Source organism: Ctenocephalides felis, unplaced genomic scaffold (genome assembly GCF_003426905.1).
Source record: "Ctenocephalides felis isolate EL2017-DRISC unplaced genomic scaffold, ASM342690v1 CF-g0.4_SCAFFOLD_03572, whole genome shotgun sequence".
Lineage (NCBI taxonomy): Eukaryota > Metazoa > Arthropoda > Insecta > Siphonaptera > Pulicidae > Ctenocephalides > Ctenocephalides felis.
The window spans coordinates 38,566,580-38,590,952 of record NW_020539726.1 but is presented as its reverse complement, the minus strand read 5'-3'; the positions used below and the strand labels follow the sequence as shown (position 1 = coordinate 38,590,952).

Here is a 24,373-nt window from a genome sequence, read left to right as displayed (position 1 = left end):
GACAGAAAACCAAAAGTCAGTAAATATACTTTTAGAGTAGAGGGAAAAGAACAAGAGCAATCAGGTCTTCTGGCAAAGTATCAATATTTGTAAAAGAACGTATGAAAAATTGATTTTTATTTCATCATATGGATACTAAATAAATATAAAATCATATAACAATATTAATTAATAAAAAGCAACAAACAAATATTCTAGAATTCTATATAATTATACTTCAATATAATTTTCAATAATACTGTTTCAGATTTAAGACATAAGTCCCCTATTCAGATTATCTCCATCCACCGTATTTATTTAATCCATGACGCTTTGTTACATTAGAAACATGGTATTGATATCTGTTCGTTTGTCTGTGATTGATAATAAAAGAAAAATATTTTCCTCTCGGAGATTAAAACATGTGTTGTCGGAGATTTAACACGAGTTTTATTGTTAAAGGGGATGATAATATTGATTTTAGGGCGTAATGTTACTTGAGTGTGCACTATGAGTCTGTAAGGCAATATGAAAACAAAAAATCTAAGTTTGAAGATGTCTTGGAAACTCAAAAAACTGCTAAAAGTATGATTTAATTTCGTAAAATTTATTTTTCCTTAAACTTGATATAGATCTAGGAGTTCCCCTAGGCTGTATGCTAAGACCTCTTTTCACATTTAACTAACACATTTGTGCCTTTGCTTATTATATCTCATGTAACTTTTAAACGGTGTGTCCAAATTATATAAAATATTCGGCAAATTTTCACAAAATTGAATTATCTACAAATTCTATATACATAGAAATGCCCTATAGCTACTCGATATACCCATAAAACGCTCTCAAATACAACAAAAATAATATTCATTCGGTATTGCTATAAAATCTTATGCACTTGTTTATAATTACTGTCGTAACTTCTGAACGGTTTTTTTAATTAAAATAAATTATTTGATTTTCAAAAGAATTACAAAAAATATGACCTTGTCATGCGAAACTTATTTTGCTTTAACTAAGATATAGATCTAGGAGTTCCTCGAGGCTCTATGCTGAGACCTCTTTTCAAATTTATTAAACACATTCGTATATTCTTTTATTATATCTCTTGTAACTTTTAACGATCTAATCCATATAAAATATTCGGCTAATTTTTTACAAAATTGAATCATCTATAAATCTTCCTTACATCAAAAGGCCGTACAGCAACTCGGTATATCTTTAAAACGCTCTCAAACACAACAAAAATAACATTCATTTGGTATTGCTATAAAATTTTATGCACTTGATTATAATTCTTGCCATAACTTCTGAACGGTTTGTCTGATTAAAATAAATTATTTAGCAAATTTATACAAAATTTAATTAGCTACAAATCCTTGTTACATCAAAAAGCCCTACAGCAACTCGGTATACCCCAAAATCGCCCTCAAACACCTGACAACTGACAAATTTTCAAAACACACCCATGCACAAATCTTATAATTACCCTAAAACCCTTAAATTTTCTCATCTCAAACCCGTATAAAATCCTTCTACTACTTGCCAATAGGCTAAACAACATTCCCTTATCCTTCTCCATTCAAAAAAATCCTTTATAATCATCTAAAAACGTCCTTTTGTGTGATATTTTATCTCTAGTCTGCCTCGTCCTCGTCCTGGTTTGTTCGATCAAGATATTAAAACAGTTGCTGGCGTTGCAAACCTTTTTTTTTCTTTGATAGGAAAAACACATGAAAGGGGCAACAGAAGTGGGATGTCAAAGTTCATCAAGATAAAAAAGAGGGAAAAAATTTGATCTGAAAAAAGCATGGAGTTGCAGAAAATACACAAAACATTCTTTGGGATTTCTTTGGGAGATTGTATTGGACAGGGGTTGGAAACCTTGAGATTTTATTTTTTCAAAAAAATAATCTCAAAATTATAAAATGATTATAAAATGGTTTTAAATCACTAAATTGGTTTTAAAACAAAAAATTATAAAATACTTAAAAAATAAGTAATTAAACAAGCATTCACAGAATTGAATGAAATAATCACAAAATTGAACAAAAAAATCACAAAATTATCTAATAAATCACAAGGTTGACAAAAGAAACATAGCAGTTAGCAAATAATCACAGAATCCAATAAACAATCACATAATTTAACAACATTTTAAAGAATTGAGTAAAAAAAATCACAAATTGAAACACATAATCACCGAATTGAATATAAGAATCACAGAATTGCACAAAAAGCACAAAATTGAATGAGAAAAAATCATAAAATTTAATAGGTCACAAAAATCACAAAATTTGGAACAAATTTTAGAATTGAACTAAAAATCACAGAATTGAACAAACCATTACTAAATTTAACTATCACAGGATTGGAAAACTCATGTGATTGAATAAGTAATCACAAAATAATTAATTAAGTTTATTAGAATCACGTGCTTTATCATAAATCAAAAAATTCGACAATCACAATATTGAATAAGCAAACACAGAATGATTAAGTTCCACAAAATTTAATAGAATGATCACAAAATAAAAAAAAAAACAGAATTGAGCATACAATTACAAAATTGAACAATCACAATATGGATAAAAAATCACAAGATTGGAAAATTTACGTGACTGAATAAAAAGTATTGAATTAAATTCATAGCCCTAAAACAATCAGGATTAAACAATCAATTACAGAATTGTATCATTGTAATCCAATGATTTTATTCTATCACGTGATTTTTTCAATGCTGTGATTGTTTATTCCATATTGTGGATGTTCAATTCTGTGATTGTATGTTCCATTTTATGATATTTTAGTCAATTTTGTAATTTTCTAATTTATTTGAAAAAATAATCACGTGTTTGAATAAAAATCACTGAATTTGAAATCAGTCACAAAATTGAACAACCGCAATATTGAATAAATGATAGAAAAATTAAACAAACAATCACAACATTGTATAAAAAATAATAAGATGAATGAATAAAAATTACAGTATTAAACAAAAAGAATCACGTGATTCAATAAAAATTACAGAATTAAACAGAAAATTACAAACTTGACTGAAAATCACAGAATTGAACATACAATTTCAAAATTGAACAATCACAATACGAGATAAACAATCACATATTTGAAAAAAATTACGTGATTGAAAAATGTTAATGTATGTGAGTTAAATTAAAAAAGTCACAAAATTGAACAACCGTAATATTGAATAAACAATAACAATATTAAACAAGCAATCACAGAATAATAAAAAGTCACGTGATTGAATAAAAATTACAGAATTAAATAAAAAATCACAAAATTGAATAAATTCACAAAATCTATTGTCAAATTGAACAATGAATGAACAATCGTAAAAATGAAAAAAACGCGAAATAAAAAATACAGAAATGAATAAAAAATCACAGAAATAAGCAATCAATCACAGAATTAAATAAAAGATAACAAAATTGGACAAACAATCACAAAATTATTCAAAAAATATAAATTGCATAAAAACTTGCTAAAACTGACAATTGCTTAACAAATTCAACTAAATGTTGCAAGTTTTAGTTTTAACACAGAGTTTTTTCCAGTTTTGGCGTAAAACGATTCAAAATGACTTCAAACATGATCAAGTCTAATTTTCTGGGAAATATATAAACTACTCTTTCCAAAAAGATTTTCAACCCCTGAAAATGTCTTTGAATAGAAGTCGTACGACCTGTAGAGTTGAATAGAACTGGAAACGCATAAAAGAAGTTTTTCCGGTGCAACAAAAGAGAGCGCAACATGGCGGAAAGGAGTGGGGAGCGGCAAAATGTGATTGGACGCGAATTAGGGAAATGAAAAACGAAATTAGATGTGGGAAGAAAAATGTATATGTAAAAGCTGTGTTCGTGATTGATAAGTTGATTATATAGATAAAAAAAAGTTTTTGTGGTTGAATATTATTTGTGACTATTTTTTAATATTTATGATTTATGATTTAGAAAGTGAATTTATGTATGTGAGTATACAAGATGTGATTAAATTTTATATGTATATGAGAAGAAGAAAAAGGGCTTTACTGTTTACATTTACACTGAGCAAAGTGTAAAAAAAGTACAAAAGGACTCTACTGATAAGCAAGCTATAATAACAGAGAAATAAATGAAGAACTCTACTGACGAGTAAACTAAATATCTAGAACAAGATTTTACTTATTAACAATTGACATATGACAAATAATATTGACATATATCCAAAAAAAACTTTACTGATGTACAAACTAGATGATTCTATCTAGAATAAAGCTAGAGACTCTACTGACGAGCTTAATATTGTCTGAAAGAAAACTTACTGATGTCTATTTAGGGACAAGATCCACTCCACTGACGAGCTGAATATTGTCTGAAAAAACAACTCTACTGATGAACAAACTCGAGAAGAAAATCAAATAGAAACAGAAAAAGGATTGTTCCTACTAACGAGCAAATTAAATCTCAGAAAGGACTCTACTGATGACCAAACAGATAAATGGAAGATTTTACTAAAGCCAATAAGAGCAAAAGCGACTTTAATAACAAAAAAATTAAAATTATACAAGAGAAATGTGAATTTTACGAATGAGGAAATTAAACGGCAACTTACTTAACAAATTGAAAAATGACTCAACTGAGCAAATTAAAATATGAAATAAATTAGAAAAGGACTCTACTGACGAGCTAACTTAAATATATAAAGAACTAAAAAAGGACTCTACTGACGAGCAAACTTAAATATACAAAGAAGTAAAAAAGAACTCTACTGACAAGCAAATTCTAAGACCAAAAAAGTAAAAAGGGACGCTACTGACGAGCAAACAGTGAAACTAAATAAATCAAAAAGGACTCTATTGACGAGCAAACTGCTTTGTAAAAAAGTGAAAAGGACTCCATTAACAAGCAAATCAAGGACTGACTAAAATCCTAAATCATTCTGCGATATTTCATTATTCAAACTTGATATTTGTATTTTTTATCTTCTAATAATTTTGAATTTCAAGGTGAAATCTTTAACGAAGAGTCAAAGGTCAGAAAAATCAAAATTAGTTGAGACGTTTCTTTCTAATTTAAAAAAAAATCTTAGATTTAGCTTCCTTTGGGAGTTTTTGGATTTCTAAAATAATATTTAAGAAAGAGAAGTTTATGTAGTCCTGAAAATTTTAAATCGTATAACAAAAAATTAGAAAAATGGTTAGAATTTAAAGTCAGCCAAGACGTCTTTTTGTAAAGGGATTAATTACCCTAGTTTTTGCCCTAAAATTCCTCGTTGACTGTACTTTTCAGTTACCCTTAAACCGGTAAATGTGCAAAATAATCGTTATAATTTCGCAAGTCAACTCATAGACGTCGCCTTAAGGGCTATACTCGTTTTCTGCATCCCTTTCGGTTCAACCCTTCTCGTGTCGAAAACGCAAAAGGAAAGCCGCACACGTTTCTCTAATAACACAAGAATGGAAATAAAGGAGTGAGGGATGAGGGTACGGAACCCTTAGAAAGTGTAATGTTTTAAATCCGGAGAAGGGATGGTGGTCTGGTTTAAAATGTTTTAAGGTTTCGACAGGGTGGAACTAAAATTTAACAAGGATGAGAGGATCGAACTGACTATGGTAAGAAATGAACTAGTGGTGTATGGCATCGTGCCTTAAGGCAAATTGCTGTAACTTCCCGTACCGTGATGAAATATTCGAGAAATTTTAAACATCTTCAAATATATTATTACAAATACTGTAACTTTCATTCGTCATTTCATTTAGAATTCAATTTCGAGAAAATAGTTGCCTAATTTTTCTCCATTGGCTTGTAAAATTATATATTGAAAGTAATATTATAGTTCTATTTTATTTAGATATTAAGCTAGGCTAGATGTTTAGTTGTAGATATTTACTAGAGTCTCTCTCTGCACAAAAATCTAGCAGATGGCTTCTGTAGACATTTATTAGAGTCCATGTCTCTGATCCGTAAAGAGTCATTCTTTAAATATTAAGAGTTTTTACACAAGTCGATATTAAGTTTGGTCAATAAAGTCCTATCTTTTAAATCATTTTACTCGTCAGTAGAGTTCTTTTCTCATTTCATGTCTCAGATTGCTTGACAGTAGAGTCCCTTTTTCATATTTTATGTCTTAGTATTTCAGTGTATTCGCCAATAAAGTTTTTTTTATTTATTTTAAAGAAATTTCAGTTTACTTGTCAGTGAAGTCTCTTTTTTATTTCATTTTATGGCAATTTAGTTTGCTTGTCAGTAGAGGTCCTTTTCAATTTAATTTTATGTTATTTTATTTTGCGTGTTGGTAGAGTTCTTCTTTATTTAATTTAATGGCATTTCAATTTGCTTTATTTAGTTTTATTGCCTTTCAGTTTGCTTGTTAGTAGAGTCTATTTTGTTTCAATTTATGATATTTCATTTTGCTTGTCAATAGAATTCTTTTTTGATTTTATGTCTTATTTTTGTTTGCTCGTTAGTAGAGTTCTTTTTCATTTAATATTCTAGTTCAGTTTGCTTGTCAGTAAAGTCCTTATTAATTTTGTGAAAGGGATGTTACTGTTATCGTCAAAAATCGATATTGAAAATTTTTACATTTCCTCACGTTTCAGAGGTTTTTGAACATATTAGCATACCTTAGAAATACTGGATGTATGTGTGTGTGTATGTATGTATGGATACAATTTTTGTCGACGTTTTCGGAAGCACGGATCAACGGTTCAAAAAACATTCGATTCCTATTGAAAGGAAGATGTGCTGATTAGTTTTTGGCAAAGACAGGTCCAGCAGTTACGGAGATACGGAGCAAAGAGAACAGAAAATAGAAATCGAGATTTTGAGAGAACGGGGTATCGGATTTGAATGATCTAAAAAACATTCAATTAGTAATGATAGGGAGAAGCGTCTATTAACTTTTGGCAAAGGCAGGTCCCGCCATTTCGAAGATACAGAGCTAAATGTGCAAAAAATGGTAGTTTTTGAGAGAACTAAGCGTCCGATTTGAATGATTCAAAAAACTTTCTGCTTGTTTCAACAAAATAATTGCTTTTGGAAAAAAAATTTTGTTTATAATTTTTTTTTCAAAAAATATTTTTGTAATTTTCGATTAAAAATTCAAAAAATGACCCAGGCTAAGCACAGTCTAAGCGCAACTCTGGTACAAATGTTTACCCAAGTGCTCTTAGACTGTTTATGTACTGGGGCACTTTTCCAATTTTGTGAAAACTATTGAAAAATGTGAAAATGCCACCGAGCTAAGCGCAGTATAAGTGAAAATGTCGCACAAAATTATTTGCAAATGCGTTTAGACTGTGACTATACCGTAGCACTTTTTCAATTTTGTGCAAATTAGGCAACTATTTTTTTTTTTTGAAATTGAATTCGAAATGAAATGACGATTGTTAATGGTCTGGAGATAAATTGATTTATGACTTAAGATTTAAATTTTAAACAAAAATAATAATAGTTACAATATTTGTTGTAATATATTTGAAAACGTTTGAAAATTTCTCGAATATTTCATTACGGTACGGGAAGTTCCAGCAATTTGCCTTAAGGCACGATGCCATACACCACTAGTTTATTAATATAAATTAAGAGAAATTAATTAATTAATTCTACATATATAAGAGAGAATTGTGTTTGTTAGAACACTTATAACTCATGAACGGCTGAACCGATTTAGCTGAAAATTGGCAGGGGGGTAATTAAGAACCAGAAAAAGGACATGTGATACTTTTTATCCTATTTGAGTTTTTCATTTAAATTCAAAATTGATTAATTAAAGGTAATTATATAATTAACTCTCAATTATCTCGAAATTAACTTCCAATTCAATGAAACCCGATACTCCATAAATCCAATTTCTGGATTTTTTTTGGTAGTCGTTACCACTTTGTAAAAATATCATAAACGATTATAAAACGACACCGAGACAATTTCTAGTCGAATCTATTTTCATCTTTTCCATTACATCTTGGAAGATCTTAGAAGATCAAACGTTTCGACGATTGATTTATGGCCGTCATACGGTTTTACTTAAAATGCACTCAGGATAGTAGATATAGGACGAAAGACCATGTTTGACACTTTTTGATAGGTTTAGTAACAACATTTAGAGAACTTGTAAATAGACGATGACGTTGAACCATCTGTGAAAATTTTGGAAAAATATCAGCATTTCCGAAGGAGAAGTTTATGTTTTTATCAAAAAATGCGATTCGCTAATTTTATGTTTTTCCTGGACGTTGCTCTTTGCATTATTTTTCTTACCATGTTCAAATGTTATTTTAGAGTATCCCGTGTTGCTGTAGGGCTTTATGATGTTAGACAATATTATGAACAATTTAGTTCTGTACAAATTTGCCAAATATTACATTCGGATTAGATGGATATTTTACAAGTTACGAGAGAAAGAGTAAACTAGTTGGTTTGGTATTTAGCCTTGAGGCAAATTACATGAACTTCCCGATATGTGTAAATAATCGATTTGATCAAAAAAAAAAGTGTAAATAATCTACTTCCTCAATCCTACTTAAAAAAAACGACAATAATTTTAGCAAAGTTTGACGAATTTTTAAAATTAAACTACTTGTCGTAAGGCCGTAATATTTCAGTAACTTCTATAAGACCATGGTATATATCACTAAAAAAAAATCCATAAAAATCGGCTTAAGTTTTTTTTTCAACAGTTAATTACAAGAAAACGGCTCGGTAGATTTTCACCTAAAATTAATCAGCATCATTCCCAAATGATATCTTTCGAACAGTTTTTGATTTTTCAAAATCGGTTCGGTAGGATGAGCTTAAATGTGGACGAAAAGTTTAACACTTTTTTTCAAATTGCAAAGAAACGGCTTGGCGGATCGTCGCACAGAACTGACAAACGATAGTCCTCACCGAAATACATCATATGGCTTTTAAATTTCTGAAATCGGTTAAGACGTTTTTGAGAAAACGTCGATCAAAGATTTCATTTTGACAAATGTCAATAAAACGAAACCAATTTTTGCAAACTTTGACGAATTTTTGAAGCTAAACGAGTTGTCGTAGGACCGTAATATTTTAGTATGACCTAGAAAACTATGGTATCTAACGTCAAAAAAAAATCATAAAAATCTTCGAATTTTTTTTTTTAAAAACTTTATTACAAGAAAACGGCCCAGTCGATCTTTACCAAAAACTAATCAGCACGATTCCCAACCAATATCTATCGAATGGTTTTTGAATTTTCGAAATCGATTCAGAATTGCGGGCTAAAACGTGGACGAAAAATTTTTCACTTTTCTGCAATTTACAAAGAAACGGCCCGGCCGATCGCCGCACAAAACTCAGAGACGATAGTCCTCCTCGCGATACATCGAATGGCTTTTAAATTTTTGAAATCGGTCCAATAGTTTTGGAGAAAACGTCGATTTACGGCAAAAAATCTGTTCACACACACACACACATACTTTTTCCAAATTTGGTCTCATTCGATTCAGAATGGCTTGAAACGTCTAAGAGAAAACATAAAATTAGCGAATCGGATTTTTTGATGAAAACATAAACTTCTCCTTCGGGAAGTTAATGAATGCATGAATTCTTTAATTATACTCAACGCGAGCGTTCTTTTATTACTTTAATGTTTTCAAATGCGATTTTAAAGTATACTGAGTTGATATAAGGCATTATGATGTTAGAATAAATTATAAACAATTAAATTTTCAACAAATTTGACAAATATTTTATTTATATTAGACAAACCGTTCAAAAGTTACAAGAGACTTCATGAATAAATGTAATTATAGTACTCGATTCAGTAGGATACCCTTAATGCGTTGTTGTACTATTTCTAAATGCGATTTTTGAATACACCGAGTTTCTGTATGGCTTTGTGATGTTCGAAAAAAATACAGATAATTTAATTTTAAATAAATTTGTCAATTATTTCATTTACATCAAACAAACTGTTCACAAGTTACAAGATATAACATAAACCAATTACAAATTCATAAAATTATACTCATTCGTTTTTTTGATATTGAACCCATGTCTTCAATTACAGTTTTAAAGTACACCGAGTTGTTGTAGGTATTTATAACATTACAACAAATCATAGACAATTCAATTCTGCACAAATCCTTCAAATATTTCATTCACACCAAACAAACCATTTAAAAGTTACAAAAGATTCATTAAATAATTCCTTTATACCAATTAATCAACCAAATCTTCTCTTATACATTTCAATTCCAGCTGATGAGAAGAAAAATTGTTTTTATCATCGAAATTAATCACATCAGATGGATCCATCAGGAAAAACAGCAACTTTTCACCAGTCGTCATTAATTTTGCTTTTCAAAACACTTTTCCCGAATTAAAATTAGGTCAATTAATCTTATCGAGAGGAAAATAGGGGAGAGTGGATTGAATGGAGCTAAAAAATAGGGTAAGAGGGAAAAAAGGGAACGCACCTGTTTTATTTTCGTTGATAAATGAATTTGGCATTCTTTTGTGTAAAAGTTGAAAGGAAAAGAGGAAAAATTCGGGGAGAGATTGAGGAAAAAATATTAGATTCGGGGGTAGAAGATTTTTCTTAAAATTACTTATAGTAGTACGAGTATATTTCATGCATTTATGTATGTAACTTTTAAACGGTTTGTCTAAACTGAATGAAATATTCGGCAAATTTGTTCAAAATTAAATTGTATATAATTTGTTCTAACATCATAATACCCTACAGCAATTCGGTATACTTTAAAACTACATTTGAAAATTGTAAAAAAACGTACGGTAAAATTGTACAATATTGATAGTGCACATATGCATTTGTTTTTAATATCTCTTGCAATTTTTAAACGGTTTGTCTAATTTGAATGAATTATTTGGAAAATTTACCCAAAATTATTAAAATTATAATCTACATTTTTGTCTAACATTATAAAGTCCTACAGCAACTTTGTGTACTTTAAAATTCTCATTTGAAATGCACTATAACAAAATTACATTGACAACATTTTTATGCACTTATCTATTTTATCTCTTGTAACTTCAAAACGGTTTGTTCAATCTAAATAAAATATTTGGCATATTTATTCTAAATTAAACAACTATAATTTTGTCTAACATTCTGTAGTCCTACAGCAACTCAGTATACTCAAAAATTGCAACAAAGAACGACAAATTGTAAAATATCAAACTGGAGCATGTGTCATTGTACTCAGCACCAGTGTTTATTTTACTAAAATTTTGTATAACTTTTAAACTATTTCTTAAAAATAAATACAGTCTTTGACAAATTTGTTCAAAATTAATATATAAACAATATTTTCTAACAACACAATACTCTACAGCAACTCGATATACCCATAAACTTTATCGAAAATGAGTTTTATTTAACGCGATTTATTTGGTAAAAGTACATTATTTAAATTAAGTAGAACTTTTATATTATTGACATCACAAAAATAGTATATACCACAAATTTGTTGTAAATTAATTTCTATACAAATCCTTCTTACAACAAAATGCCCTAGAGCGACTCGGTATACTTTAAAAATAAAAAATATATGAACCACCTATAGGATAATTTTGATTGAACACTCATGCCTTTACTTATGATATGAATTATAACTTTTAAACTATCAATTTAAATAAAAATAAATATTAGAAAAATTTATTCAAAATTAATTGATCTTTAATATTTTCTAATACAGTAAAGCCCTATAGCAACTCAGTATACTCTAAAATTGCATTTAAAAATAGTAAAAGAAAAAAGAATGTAAAGAGCAACGAAGTGCAAATAACATATTGGGACATTTATTTATATCTTCTCTTGTAACTTTTGAATGATTTGTCTAATATAAATGAAATATTCTGTGAATTTGTTTAAAATTTTTCATTTTATAATATTTTCTAACATCATAAAGCACTACAACAACTCGGTATACTTAAAAATCGCATCCGAAAACAATAAAATTATATTAAGTGCACTATTAAGAGTACAATTAAAGAACTCTTCATTAGTTAGTAATATCATGTTCATACTTTTATTCATAATTTTCTCGTAATTTGTAAAATACTCATCTAATTTAAATGAAATATTTTGTAAATTTATTTAAAATTAAACACTAAATATTATTTTCTAACACTATAATGCCCTACAGCAACTCGGTATACCCTAAAATTACATTCTAAAATTAGTAAAAGTAGAATGAAAATGTTAAGAGCAACAAAATAATGTATCTAAATGATTGTTTGTATTATTTCTTGTAACTTCTTAACGGTTTGTCTAACATAAATAAGATAGTAGACGAATGTCTTCAAAATTAAACGATAAATCACATTTTGTGATATCATAATGCTTTAGAGCAACTCGGTATACTTTAAAATCGTATCCGAAAACAAAAAAATAATAAAGGAATGCGCGCGATGAGTATAATTAAAGAATTCATACATTTATTCATAATTTCTCTCATAACTTTTAAACGGTTTATCTAATAGAAATGAAATATTCTGTAAATTTGTTCAAAATTAATCAATTTATAATATTTTTTAACATCATGATGCTCTACAGCAACTCGGTATACTTTAAAATCGCATCTGAAAACAATAAAATTATAATTAACAAAATAATTACACTTCAGTGGTTTATTAGTAGTGCGGGGGCAGGTAACAAATTCGCACGATTAAAATTGAAAGTATGATGAAAAGTTAAATTAAAATAAGTGTATTATTTTTAAAAGTGTACCTATTTGTTCTGCTGTACCCTTGTAATATCAAACAATCTAAAAATAATATTTGCAAACTGCTTTATATGATTCTTTTGTTCAAATCTTTTGTGTTTGTTGTTTCAAATTCAATATTCCCTTTGATATATATATATATATATATATATATATATATATATATATATATATATACACAAAGTGTCTCCTCGAAGAATAATCTCGTGAAGATAGTTTCGCATTTCCAAATCACATTTCTATTATATTTCACCATATAGTAGGTACGTACAATATTTTATATTTCATATTGCATATTGCACACACGTTGCAGATTGCAGATTGCAGAAAATTGGAAAAATATTTCCTTCACGAGATAACACACAATCACTAAGAAAAACTTACTAAGAAAAACAAGTAAAAATTTGTAGTGTTTTGTTATATTTTATAATTTTTTTTAATGATTATTAAAATAAGAGAGCAAGTTAAATTTGGCATTTGAATTCTTGAAATCGATTTCAGCCTTTTAGAAATTTTTAGAATCCAGTATAAATTATATTAATAAAATAATAATTATATTAGATAAATAGTTTCGAAGCTATATATAATTTCATAACAAAATGCACTTTTGCCAAATAAATCATGTTAAACTCAATACTTTTAGGTTGATCAAGTTTTAAAGTACACCGAGTTGCTGTAGGGTCATATGTTGTTAGAAAATGTTTTTAATGCATTAATTTTGAACAAATTTGTCGAAGGCAGTATTTATTTTCAGAGAACATTTCAAAAGTTATAATTAATTTTAGTTATAAACTACAATCGCACTTCCTCATGTTTGATGTTTCCAGAACTGGTCGTTTTCTATTTGAATTTTTGAGTATACCGAGTTGCTGTAGATTACTATAATGTTAGACAAAAATGTAGCACATTTTATTTTTAAGAAATTTGTATAACATGACATTTATGTAAAATAAATATTTTAAAAGTTACACGACAAACTACAGATAGATGTACGGGTTGTTAACCAAAGTGATACTATTAATATTATTGCACTTCAAAAGTAAAATTAAAGTAGTTGCTGTATAGATTTAAGTTGCTGTATAAATATATAATGTTAAGAGACATTTTAAATAATTTAATTTGAAAATTTGTTAAATATTTCACTTACATTAGACAAACGATTTAAAAGTTACAAGAGATATTATAAACAAATGCATAAACGCACCATCAATATTGTACAATTTTAGCGTGCTTTATTTTACAATTTTTAAATGTGGTTTTGATGTATACCGAGTTGCTATAGGGCATTATGATATGAGATAATATTATAAATAATTTAATTTTGTGTAAATTTGCCAAATAATTCATTCGAATTAAACAAACCGTTGAAAAGTTATAAGAAACAAATGCATCAATATTGTACAATTCTATCGTGCGTTTTTTTACAAGTTTCAAATGTGGTTTTAAAGTATACCGAGTTGTTACCGGATATTACGATGTTAGAACAAATTATAAATAATTTAATTTTGTACAAATCCACGAAATATTTCATTCACATCAAACAAACGACCATTTTTTAAGTAATTGTCGACGAGGGGTCAAAAATCTCTTCACACACACTTAGCTTATAAATATGAGCATCAAAAATTTTTCGACGAAAATCGCGACTTCAGTTCAGTTTTTTTTTAATTTATTCGACAACCGTTGAAAATATTAAAATGCAGTTTTTTTCACGTTATTTTAGTTGACATGCTAATTCACATAGTGTTTAATTTTAGCTCCTATGTATCCGGAAAGTCTGTTAAAAATTAAAAAAAACTAACACATTTTTTACACATATTTAAGCATTTTTTACGTATAACAAATGAACGATTTATTCGATTCAGAATTACTTAAAACATAAAATCAGCAAATCGGATTTTTTGGCCAAAACGTAAACTTCTTTGAAAAGTTAAAACCAAATATTTAGAAAAAATTATTTAAAAAAGACAGGTCCCGTCATTTCGGAGATACAGAGCTAAATGTTAAAAAAATTGCAGTTTTTGAGAGAACTAAGCTTTTTATGATTAACTTTAAATGATTCAAAGAACTTTCTGCTTGTTTCAACAAAATAATTGTTTTTGGAAAAAAATTTGTTTCTAATTATTTTTTTCAAAAAATATTTTTGTAATTTCGGATTAAAAATTCAAGAAATTACCCAGGCTAAGCACAGTCTAAGCGCCACTCTGGTACAAATGTATAAGGCAAGTGCGTTTAGACTGTTTATGCACTGGAGCATTTTTCCAATTTTGTGTGAAAACTATTGAAAAATGTGAAAATGCCATCAAACAAAGCACAGTATAAGTGAAAATGTCGCAAAGAATTATTCGCAAGTGCGTTTAGACTGTGACTATACGGGACCACTTTTTCAATTTTGTGTAATTTTGAAGGCAACTATTTTTTTTCGAAATTGTATTCGAAATGAAATGACGATTGTTGTTAATGTTCTGGAGATAAATTTTATAATTTATGATTTACGTTTGATTTGCTCAGATATAACAAGATATCAAAAATAATGAAGTAATAATATATTTGAAAACGCTTAAAATTCCTCGAATATTTCATTACGGTACGGGAAGTTCCAGCAATTTACCATAAGGCACGATGCTATACACTACTAGTTTCGTATGTTCTTGGGTGCTTATCACTTATTAAAAATAAAATTTATTATTCTAAAAAAATAGCATTATTGGTTTTTTTCAAATATTTGTCATTCTATTTCTCTATCCCAACTTTTAGCATCTAATTATACTTTCCATCCATTTCCATAAAATTAAAATTAAGAATCAAATAAATCTAAATTTCAATTTACATTTCCCTAAATGAAGAATCTCAATTTCTATTTGTTTACAAATCCATTTTCGTGTAACATTTACTTAAAACATAACAAATAAATATCAAAATCTAAAAATAATCTCTCTCTAATGGTGATTCCATTTCATCCTAAGGAGGGTGCCTTAGCATTTTATTTTTAAACCGCATCTAATGGCATCCGTCTAATTATATATATGTATGTATATATATATATATATATATATATATATATATATATATATATATATATATATATACACGTATATATAAAAGAATTTATTTTTTCCTTTTCCCTTCGACTTTTACACATGACTAAATACGTGTTAATTTCTAAAGACGAACTTCTGCTGTTGATTGACAAATGAGGATGAAAATGTTTTTGACGTGAGAAATTTAATTTTTTTTATTTCTACTGTAAATTTTAACTTAGAATTAACAATAAGTAATTTCTTTAAAGTATTCTGCTAATTTTATAAAATGTATTTAGTTTTGTCCTATCAAGGATTTTATGTCATTGTTGTGCATTATCAGTGGCACTAACTAAATAATTTTGATTAATTTCATATTAAAATCATTGAATTCGTACTATTTTTATTAGATTTTTATTTAGATATTAGATTAGATTAGATTCATGCTTAATTATTGAAATATAATCTAATCATATTTTTTAGAAATTCCACATTTCACGATTTTTATACCAATTTTTTTATATGTAATTTTTATGAATTTTTAGTCATTTTTATGAAACGTGTGCCATTTATGAAATTTTAGTCAATTTTCAAAATTTTATTTATTTCTTCGAGCAATATGTAATATTCATGATTTTTTTGTCATTTTGATTAAATTCATAAGTTTTGTTAAATTTATGCAATTTTTATGGAACGTATACGAAATTTTATGCTAATTTGATTTATTGTTTTGAATTAGATGCAATTTTTATGTTTTTCATGCTATATTTTTGACTTTTTTAAATTTCGTGAAATTTGTCTTTTTATTGAATTTTCTCCATTTACATTTTTTTAAATTACAATATTTATTACAACTGTTAAATATAATTAACATCTAGCAAAAATGATAAATAATAACATAAATTTAAATAAATAAGAGTTATAAAATTTAAGTCATTTATTTATTTCATTTTTTTTAAATCCTTACTTCATTATCATTATTTATTCAGGATTATTTTGCAACTTTTTATTAAAATTTATGATAAAATTTTTGAATATTATGACATTTCAATGAAAGTATCGATATAATTTTTTAAATGTATGCCAATGATAAAAATGAAGTCATTTGTAATTTATTTACTAATTATAAATTTTATTTTTTATGTTTTTTCATGATTTCATCATTATTTTGGACTATATGAATTCATAGGAATTTTATGAAATTTGAGTTGTGTGGCCTTGTAAAAATTTTATATATCATTTTATGAAATTTATGCCATTTATGGAATTTAAGCCAAAATTCTTAATGTTAATTAATTTTTATCAATTGCCAAAAGATTTACTTAATATCTATGTAGGATAGTTGTAAATATATTGTATATATATATATATATATATATATATATATATATATAATTTTTATCAAATCCATATAAAGGTCTTTCTTGATTTGTAAGTTTTTTATATAAAATTTGTGTTTTTTATAAATTAATATCATTTTATGAAATTCATGTTATTTATGGAATTTAAGCCAAAATCCTTAATATTAACTAATTTTTATCAAATCCATATAAATGTCTATTCTTGATTTGTAAAATTTTTATATGAAATTTGTGTTCTTGAGAAATTAATTCTATTTTATGAATTTTATTCCATTTATAGAATTTAAGCCAGAATTCTTAATATTAATTATTTTTTATCAAATCCATATAAATGCCTTTTCTTGATTTGTAAGTTTTTTATATAAAAATTGTGTGTTTGTTAAAAATTATACCATTTTATGAAATTTATGCCATTTGTTAAATTTAAGCCAATTTTTATGAAACCATCAATTTCAGGGTTTTTATTTTATTTCTTAACTTACACATTTTTTATGCTTTTATTAGTGAAGTTTGTCTTTCTGTGAAATTTCTGAATTTCATTAAGTATAAGCTTCTTTTATGAAAAGTATGTCATATATCAAATTCAAATTTGATTCTGTTTTATAAATTTTATAAACTTCTTATGAAATTTATCTCACTTTTATTTTAAAACTGATGATAAAAATTTTCAAAAATAGATAGGACAACCGTTAGGTTGCAATTTAACAATAGCATAAATATTTTGAAACGTTTGAAAAAATGAATTAAAAATATATAAATTGCTTTTTAAATTTACAACAAATGATTACATAACACCTGATGTTTTTCCTACCCAGAAGTAATAGTTTTACAAAACTAAAAAGCAAAATACTAGAAAAATAATACTCTGGTGTCCGATTCCATTATAAAACACAAATCGTTTCGCATTTCCACCGCATTAAACATAATACCATTATACAATATATACAAAATAAATAAACAAATAAATATTTCTACAATTTCCAACATATTTATATTTATCTTGGAGTCGAGTAATTCGAAACCAGGAGAAGGAATCTTATTATTATATTTTCTTCAGAGGAAAATTTCTTTTCTTGAAACTTTCTTTCTTTCTATTTCTGTAAGGAACTATGTAGTTATTGTTGTGTTTTTTCGCAAAAAACATATTTTCACTAATATTTTCTTTTTACGGTTGTTATTGTTGAGGGAAAATAATGGGAGAGAATTCTCTTTCGGATTAAAATAAGCGTTATGGAGAAAAAAGAATTCTTTGGGATTTTTTGTGGTTGTGATTTTCTTTTGAAGTGGAAAGGTGAAGGAAAAATAGGTGTAAATATATATATATATATATATATATATATATACATATATATAAGGGTGGTTCTCAATATGGATATTTTCGAATTTCTTAAATGCTTCTAAATTGATCAAAGAAAATTCTCTGAAAGTTTTAGCTCTTAATATTAACTTTAAGATAGTTCGCACTCCGACCAAAGTTATATAAAAAATAAAAAACTAAACATTGTCTTTTTACAGATACTAATAGTAATAAATTTTTAAAAATTATATGCCATTTTGGTAAAATTTCTGCCTTTTTTGTGCACTTTGTTTCTATTTCTATTAATTCAATTTCTTTGAATTTCATTCACATTTTGTAATGTTTATAAGAGTAGTAGTTAGTATAGTTTTTGATATTTTCCATATCATTTTCCATATTTTTGTGCTATTTTATATTAATATTATGCCAAGTATGAATTTTATCATATATTGTATGCCTTTTGTCTGAAATTAGTTTTATATTCCGGAATACTTTTATAAAATTTGATTATAACCATCTTTAAGATTTTTATACCATTTTTAAGAACTTTATGCCATTTTCTTTAAATGTAGTCATATTTTTATGAAATTTCAAGCCATTTTTCTGTACTCTAGCCTTTTGTTTCAATATTATGCCATTTTTATATACTGTGTTACTACTTTAGGAATTCTTAAAGTTGTATGCCTTTTTTTATTGAAAATGGGTACTATATTATCAATCGCAGGCCATTTTTCTGAATTATATAGAATTTTTCTAAATTCTGTTCTAATTTTTATGAACTTTGTCATTTTTGTAAATTGTTAACTTCCCGTAGGGCAAGTTATAGTAATCGCAAAAAAATCGAAAATGAAAATTTTTATATATCTTTACGTTTCAGAGGTTTCTGAACATTTTGGCATACCTTAGAAAAAATGGATGTATGTGTGTGTGTGTGTGTGTGTGTGTGTGTGTGTGTATGTGTGTGTATGTATGTGCGGATACAAATTTTCGTCGACGATTTCGGGAACACGGGTCAACCGATTTGAATAATTCAAAAAACATTCGATTCGTATTGATAAGGAGACGTGCTGATTAGTTTTTGGCAAAGGCAGATCTAGCCGTTCCGGAGATACGGGGCAAAAAGTGCCGAAAACGGTAACTCAGTTTTTAAGAGAACGGAGCGTCCGATTTTAATAATTCAAAAAACATTTTACTTGTATTGACAAGATGTAGAATTGATCAAATTTTCATGGAGGTAGGTCTAGCGGTTTCGGAGATCTAATGAAAAAAGTAAAAAATAATGCCGTTCGGCGGTTAAAAATTATCATTAGACATATGCACATCAAATTATCAGATATTTTATAGAGATTTTATCAATAAGTATACATTTTGTTAACATTCCTATGGGTTCCGTACCAATGCTTATGCGTTAGACAGCGACGCGGCGCTTACGCGCTTTATATTTTGTCCCTATGCAGTTAAAGCAGTACGATTGATTGCTTTGAAAAGAAAGTTCAGATCTTCCACAATATGTCAAAATGAAGAAAACATTTTTTTCAAAAAAATTTTTTGTATCCAAAAAAAAAATTTTTTTTCAAAAAAAAATTTTTTTTTCATATAAATTTTTTTTTTCAAAAAAAAAGTAATTTTTTGTCAAATTTGTAGTTTCTCAAATCTATTTTTTTTTAATTAAATTTTTTTCAAAAAAAAATAATATTTTTTGGTACGGGAAGTTCCAGCAATTTGCCTTAAGGCACGATGCTCTAATTGCCTTAAGACAGAATTCCACTTACAGCTAGTTTCAAGAATATGTTGATAAAATTTTGGAAAGATAAAGAGTGTCTTTTTAACAGTGGCCGGGTTTGCTACATGTCATTCTATCTCTTTCTTTCCGTCACTCTTTCTCTCTGTCTCTCTCTCTTTCTCTATCTGTCAGACCCTCTCTCCGTCTTTCCATCTCTCTCTGTCTCTTTCTTTTTCTTAAAATTTCTTTTAAATTCCGTGAATCTTGTGTCATTTTATATTATTTTTTTAACTTAATATCAATTTTGTGCCATCTTCATGAACTTTGGGCCATTTTATGAGTGAATTTCTAATAGAGCCACAGTCAAGCGTGGTCAGGTTTGTTCTCTGTCTTTTGTCTCTCTCTGTCTCTGTCTCTCCCTCTCTCTGTCTCTCTGTCTCTGTCTCTCTCTGTCTATCCTTCTCTTTTCCTTAAAATTTCTTCCAAATTCTGATCTTGTGCCAATGAATATACAGTACATCTCTTATGATAACTAGAACACCGCCAAACACACACATACACACACAATGTGTGTTTATAGTCTTGTTCTTTGATCTCTGTGTCGAAATTTACGATTGGCGGTTGAATAGCACCGCCAGCAAACAAACAAACTAACTCTCTTACTAACCAACTAACCGACCATCAAAGGACCACTCTCAAATCTTGGCAAAACAGTCGAGTCGATTCATTTGTAATAGACACATGGATAAAATCAGCCAGTGAATAACAAATGCTTTTTTTACTACAAAAGTAGTATGAACGATTTTTACACCACTAAGTTTTTTTACAAGTATAAAAATTTATTATGGGATGTTTTCAAAGAACAAATTTAAATCGTGACAAATATGTGCGTTTTCGTTCTCAGAGCAATAATAATCTATCAAGGAGAGAGCAAAAAATATTTTTTATTGCTGCTCCTCCGCCTGCACAAATAATAAATATACATTCATATATGTATATATATATATATATATATATATATATATATATACATATTTCCATATAAACTTTTTTATTACTCTGAATTCGCCATACATTGTCACAACAAATAGACGGGCGGCTGGTGTCAAATTTACACCGCTTGTCAATTACACTAAAGTTTATTTAGATTTCAAACTTAATTAATGAATTAAAACAAAAACACTTTCTAAAAATTGCAAATATTACTAACCCAGTTAGTTTAATTGATAATTCTATAATGAATTAATATTTTTTCAAATTAAAAGAAACGATTAATTTAATCCTAATACAAATGTATTATTATTAAGATGTTTAAAATAAATACTTATAATAATAATGATTATAATAATAAGAATAGTATTTATTAATGTATATTTTTTCAAAGGAAACTGTTCTGCGAATCACCGAAAACAGTTTCCTACATTTGTAACAATTTTATGAGCTTGGAATAAATTCTTGTTTTCTAGTTTTTGAATTTTATAACACATTTGTAAACCTTATGCTATTCATATAAATTTTATGCGATTTTAATGAGCTTTATAAATTTTATGCCGATCCTGTAAATTTCTTGTTAATTTTAGGCCATTTTTGTGAATTTTGTAACATTTTTACAAATTTCATGCTATTTTTATGAATTTCGTGACATTTTTTTATATTCCATGCCATTTGTATGAATTTTTGTGAATTTCGTGTCACTTTTACGAATTTTTTGTAAATATTGTGCCATTTTTACACACTTTATATCATTTTTGTAAATTTCGTGCAATTTTTACAAATTTAATGTCATTTTTGTGAATTTCGTGCCATTTTTGTGAACTTTGTGCCATTTTTACTAATTTTATGCTATTTTTTCAAATTGCATGCAGTTTTCTTGAATTTAATGTTATTTTTATGGATTTTGTCCAATTTTTGTGAATTTTGCGCCATTTTTACAAATTTTATGCAATTTTTGTGAATTCAGTGCTATTTCTGTAAATTTTATCTGTAAATTTTTACGAATTTTGTACCAATTTTGTGCAGTTTTTAAGAATTTTGTGAATTTTACGCCATTTTTGTGAATTTTGCGCCATTTTACAAATTTTATGCCATTTTACGAATTTCATGCCATTTTACGAATTTCATCCCATTTTTGTAAACCTCGTGCCATTTTAACGAATTTTATGCCAATTTTGTGAATTTTGTGCCATTTTTATGAATTATATGCCATTTTTGTAAATTTTGTGACATTTTGAAGTATTTTATACCATTTTTGTGAATTTAATTTCAGTTTAGTAAACTTTATATCGATTTTATTAATTCACTGTTTCAAATATATGCATTTTATGCATTTTTATGAACTAAACATCAATCTTAAAAATTCTATGTCATTTTAATGATCTCTGGCAACTTAAAAATACTATGCCATTTTGGTGAACTAAGTGTCATGTTTAAAAATTTCATGCCATTTTTGTGAACTTTCTATCTTTTATTTTTATTTATTTATTTATTTTTCAAGCTCTCCCCTAGCTCTCCCCTAGCTCTCGGTCTAATCATGTCGTTGATTTACCGGTACAAATTTGTTTTTTATGATGTTTCGCAATTTTTCCGTTTTCGCTCGCTCTTTACTTTTATTTTTATCTCTCATTTTTATTTATCATTTTTATTTTTTGGCTGCGAACTGTAATAAAGGATTCGGAAAAAGTTGACTGGAAAAAAAATTAAAATTAATAGAGGACTATTCTCGGAAAACCATATTATCTCTTATCTAAACTAGGTGTAAATGTCATATGGTAAATTACATGATTGATAGACCTATTTTAGGAGAAATATTCTCTCTTCTTCTAAACTAGGTGTAAGTGGCATATGATAAGTTACATGTACTCTAAATAATTGATGGAATCAATAAGAAATCAATGTAATAACTTAGTCGCTACAGGGCGATCAGACATTCTCAAAATAATATTTGCAAACTGTTTTATATGAATACTTTGCATTCATAACTTTAATAAAGGGTTATTCTCGGTTAACAATTCTCTCATCATAAATTAGGCGTAAGTGGCATTTCGTCCTAAAGAAAGATGACGAGTGTAAATAATAAACTAGCTTTGAATAATTTATATAAGGTGAATTAATTTTTACTAGGTGTTTTATGAGACAAGTTTATATCTATCGAATGTTGTCATGAACTCGTTTCGGCTTCAATCCAATCCATCCCAGTGCTGTGTTTACGATCGGCGAAATTGTTTAACGACACCTCTGGTCTATTGTCGGCAATTCTATTGCCACAGTGGTGAGTCTGACAATAATAGTTTGTCAGAATTTCATGGAATTCGCCGACATCATCTGGCATCTGGCCAAAAAGCCAAAGGAAAAGCAAAAGCAAAGCCAAGTGGCGAATTGAAAGAGGACGAGAGGCCGACGAGGGAATTGCCTTGAATTGCTCAAGATGATAAAAAACGTGTTAAGTGTGCGGAGGATACTTGAATTTTATATAATATAGTACTAGAAAGATATAAATATTTAGAATAAATGTTATTGAAGTATACTAGGTTGCTGTAAGGCGTTAATTTTGTGCCTAGAATTGTATTTAAGACTGTAATTTGAAAAACGCAAGGATACTCTTTTTCTAAATTTATACTTTTTTAAAAAAAAAACAATGCTTTTCATAAAATTTATGCTATTAACTTGATAAACTTTATGCCATTTTGCTGACTACTTTGTAAAATTTATGCCATTCTTCATTGTGGTGGATAAATTCATACTATTTTGATAAAATTTACGACAAACTTTTTATGAATCATGCTATTTTGCTGACTACTTTGTAAAATTTATGCCATTCTTTAGAGCTTCATACTATTTTTATGAACTGTATGTCATTTAATTGATTTAAAGTGATTCATGTCATTTTTCTGACCACTTTTCAATATTTTTGCCATTCTCCATAAATACATACTACTTTTGTGAGTTTTATGCCATTAAATTGATGGCATATTTCGACTACTTTGTAAAATTTATGCCATTTTTTCTAAATTCATACTATTTCATGCAATTGATGCCATTTTTATTATGTCATTTTTCTGACTTTGTTGTAAAATTTATGCCATTCTTCATTATATGATATTACTTTTACTAATTTGATGGCATTTTTATTTGACTCATGCCATTTTTCTAAGCACTTTGTAATATTTATATCATTCTTTATGAATTTATACTATATTTATGATATTTTTGCCATTCCATGCCATTTTGCTGACTACTTTGTAAAACTTATGCCATTCTTTAAAATTTCATACTATTTTTATA

The 24,373-nt window shown here is 27.5% G+C and overlaps 1 protein-coding gene across 1 annotated transcript in view; it reads right to left on the bottom strand.

Moving 5' to 3' along the window:
• The window catches only part of LOC113388450 (roundabout homolog 2-like), a 255,171-nt gene extending 234,806 nt beyond the window's left edge, over positions 1 to 20,365 (bottom strand). Inside the window, exon 1 of the mRNA XM_026625827.1 lies at positions 20,287 to 20,365. Within this exon, the coding sequence (XP_026481612.1) occupies positions 20,287 to 20,365 (79 nt within the window). The remainder of the gene's footprint in view (positions 1 to 20,286) is intronic.
• Between the last annotated feature and the right edge of the window lie 4,008 nt (positions 20,366 to 24,373).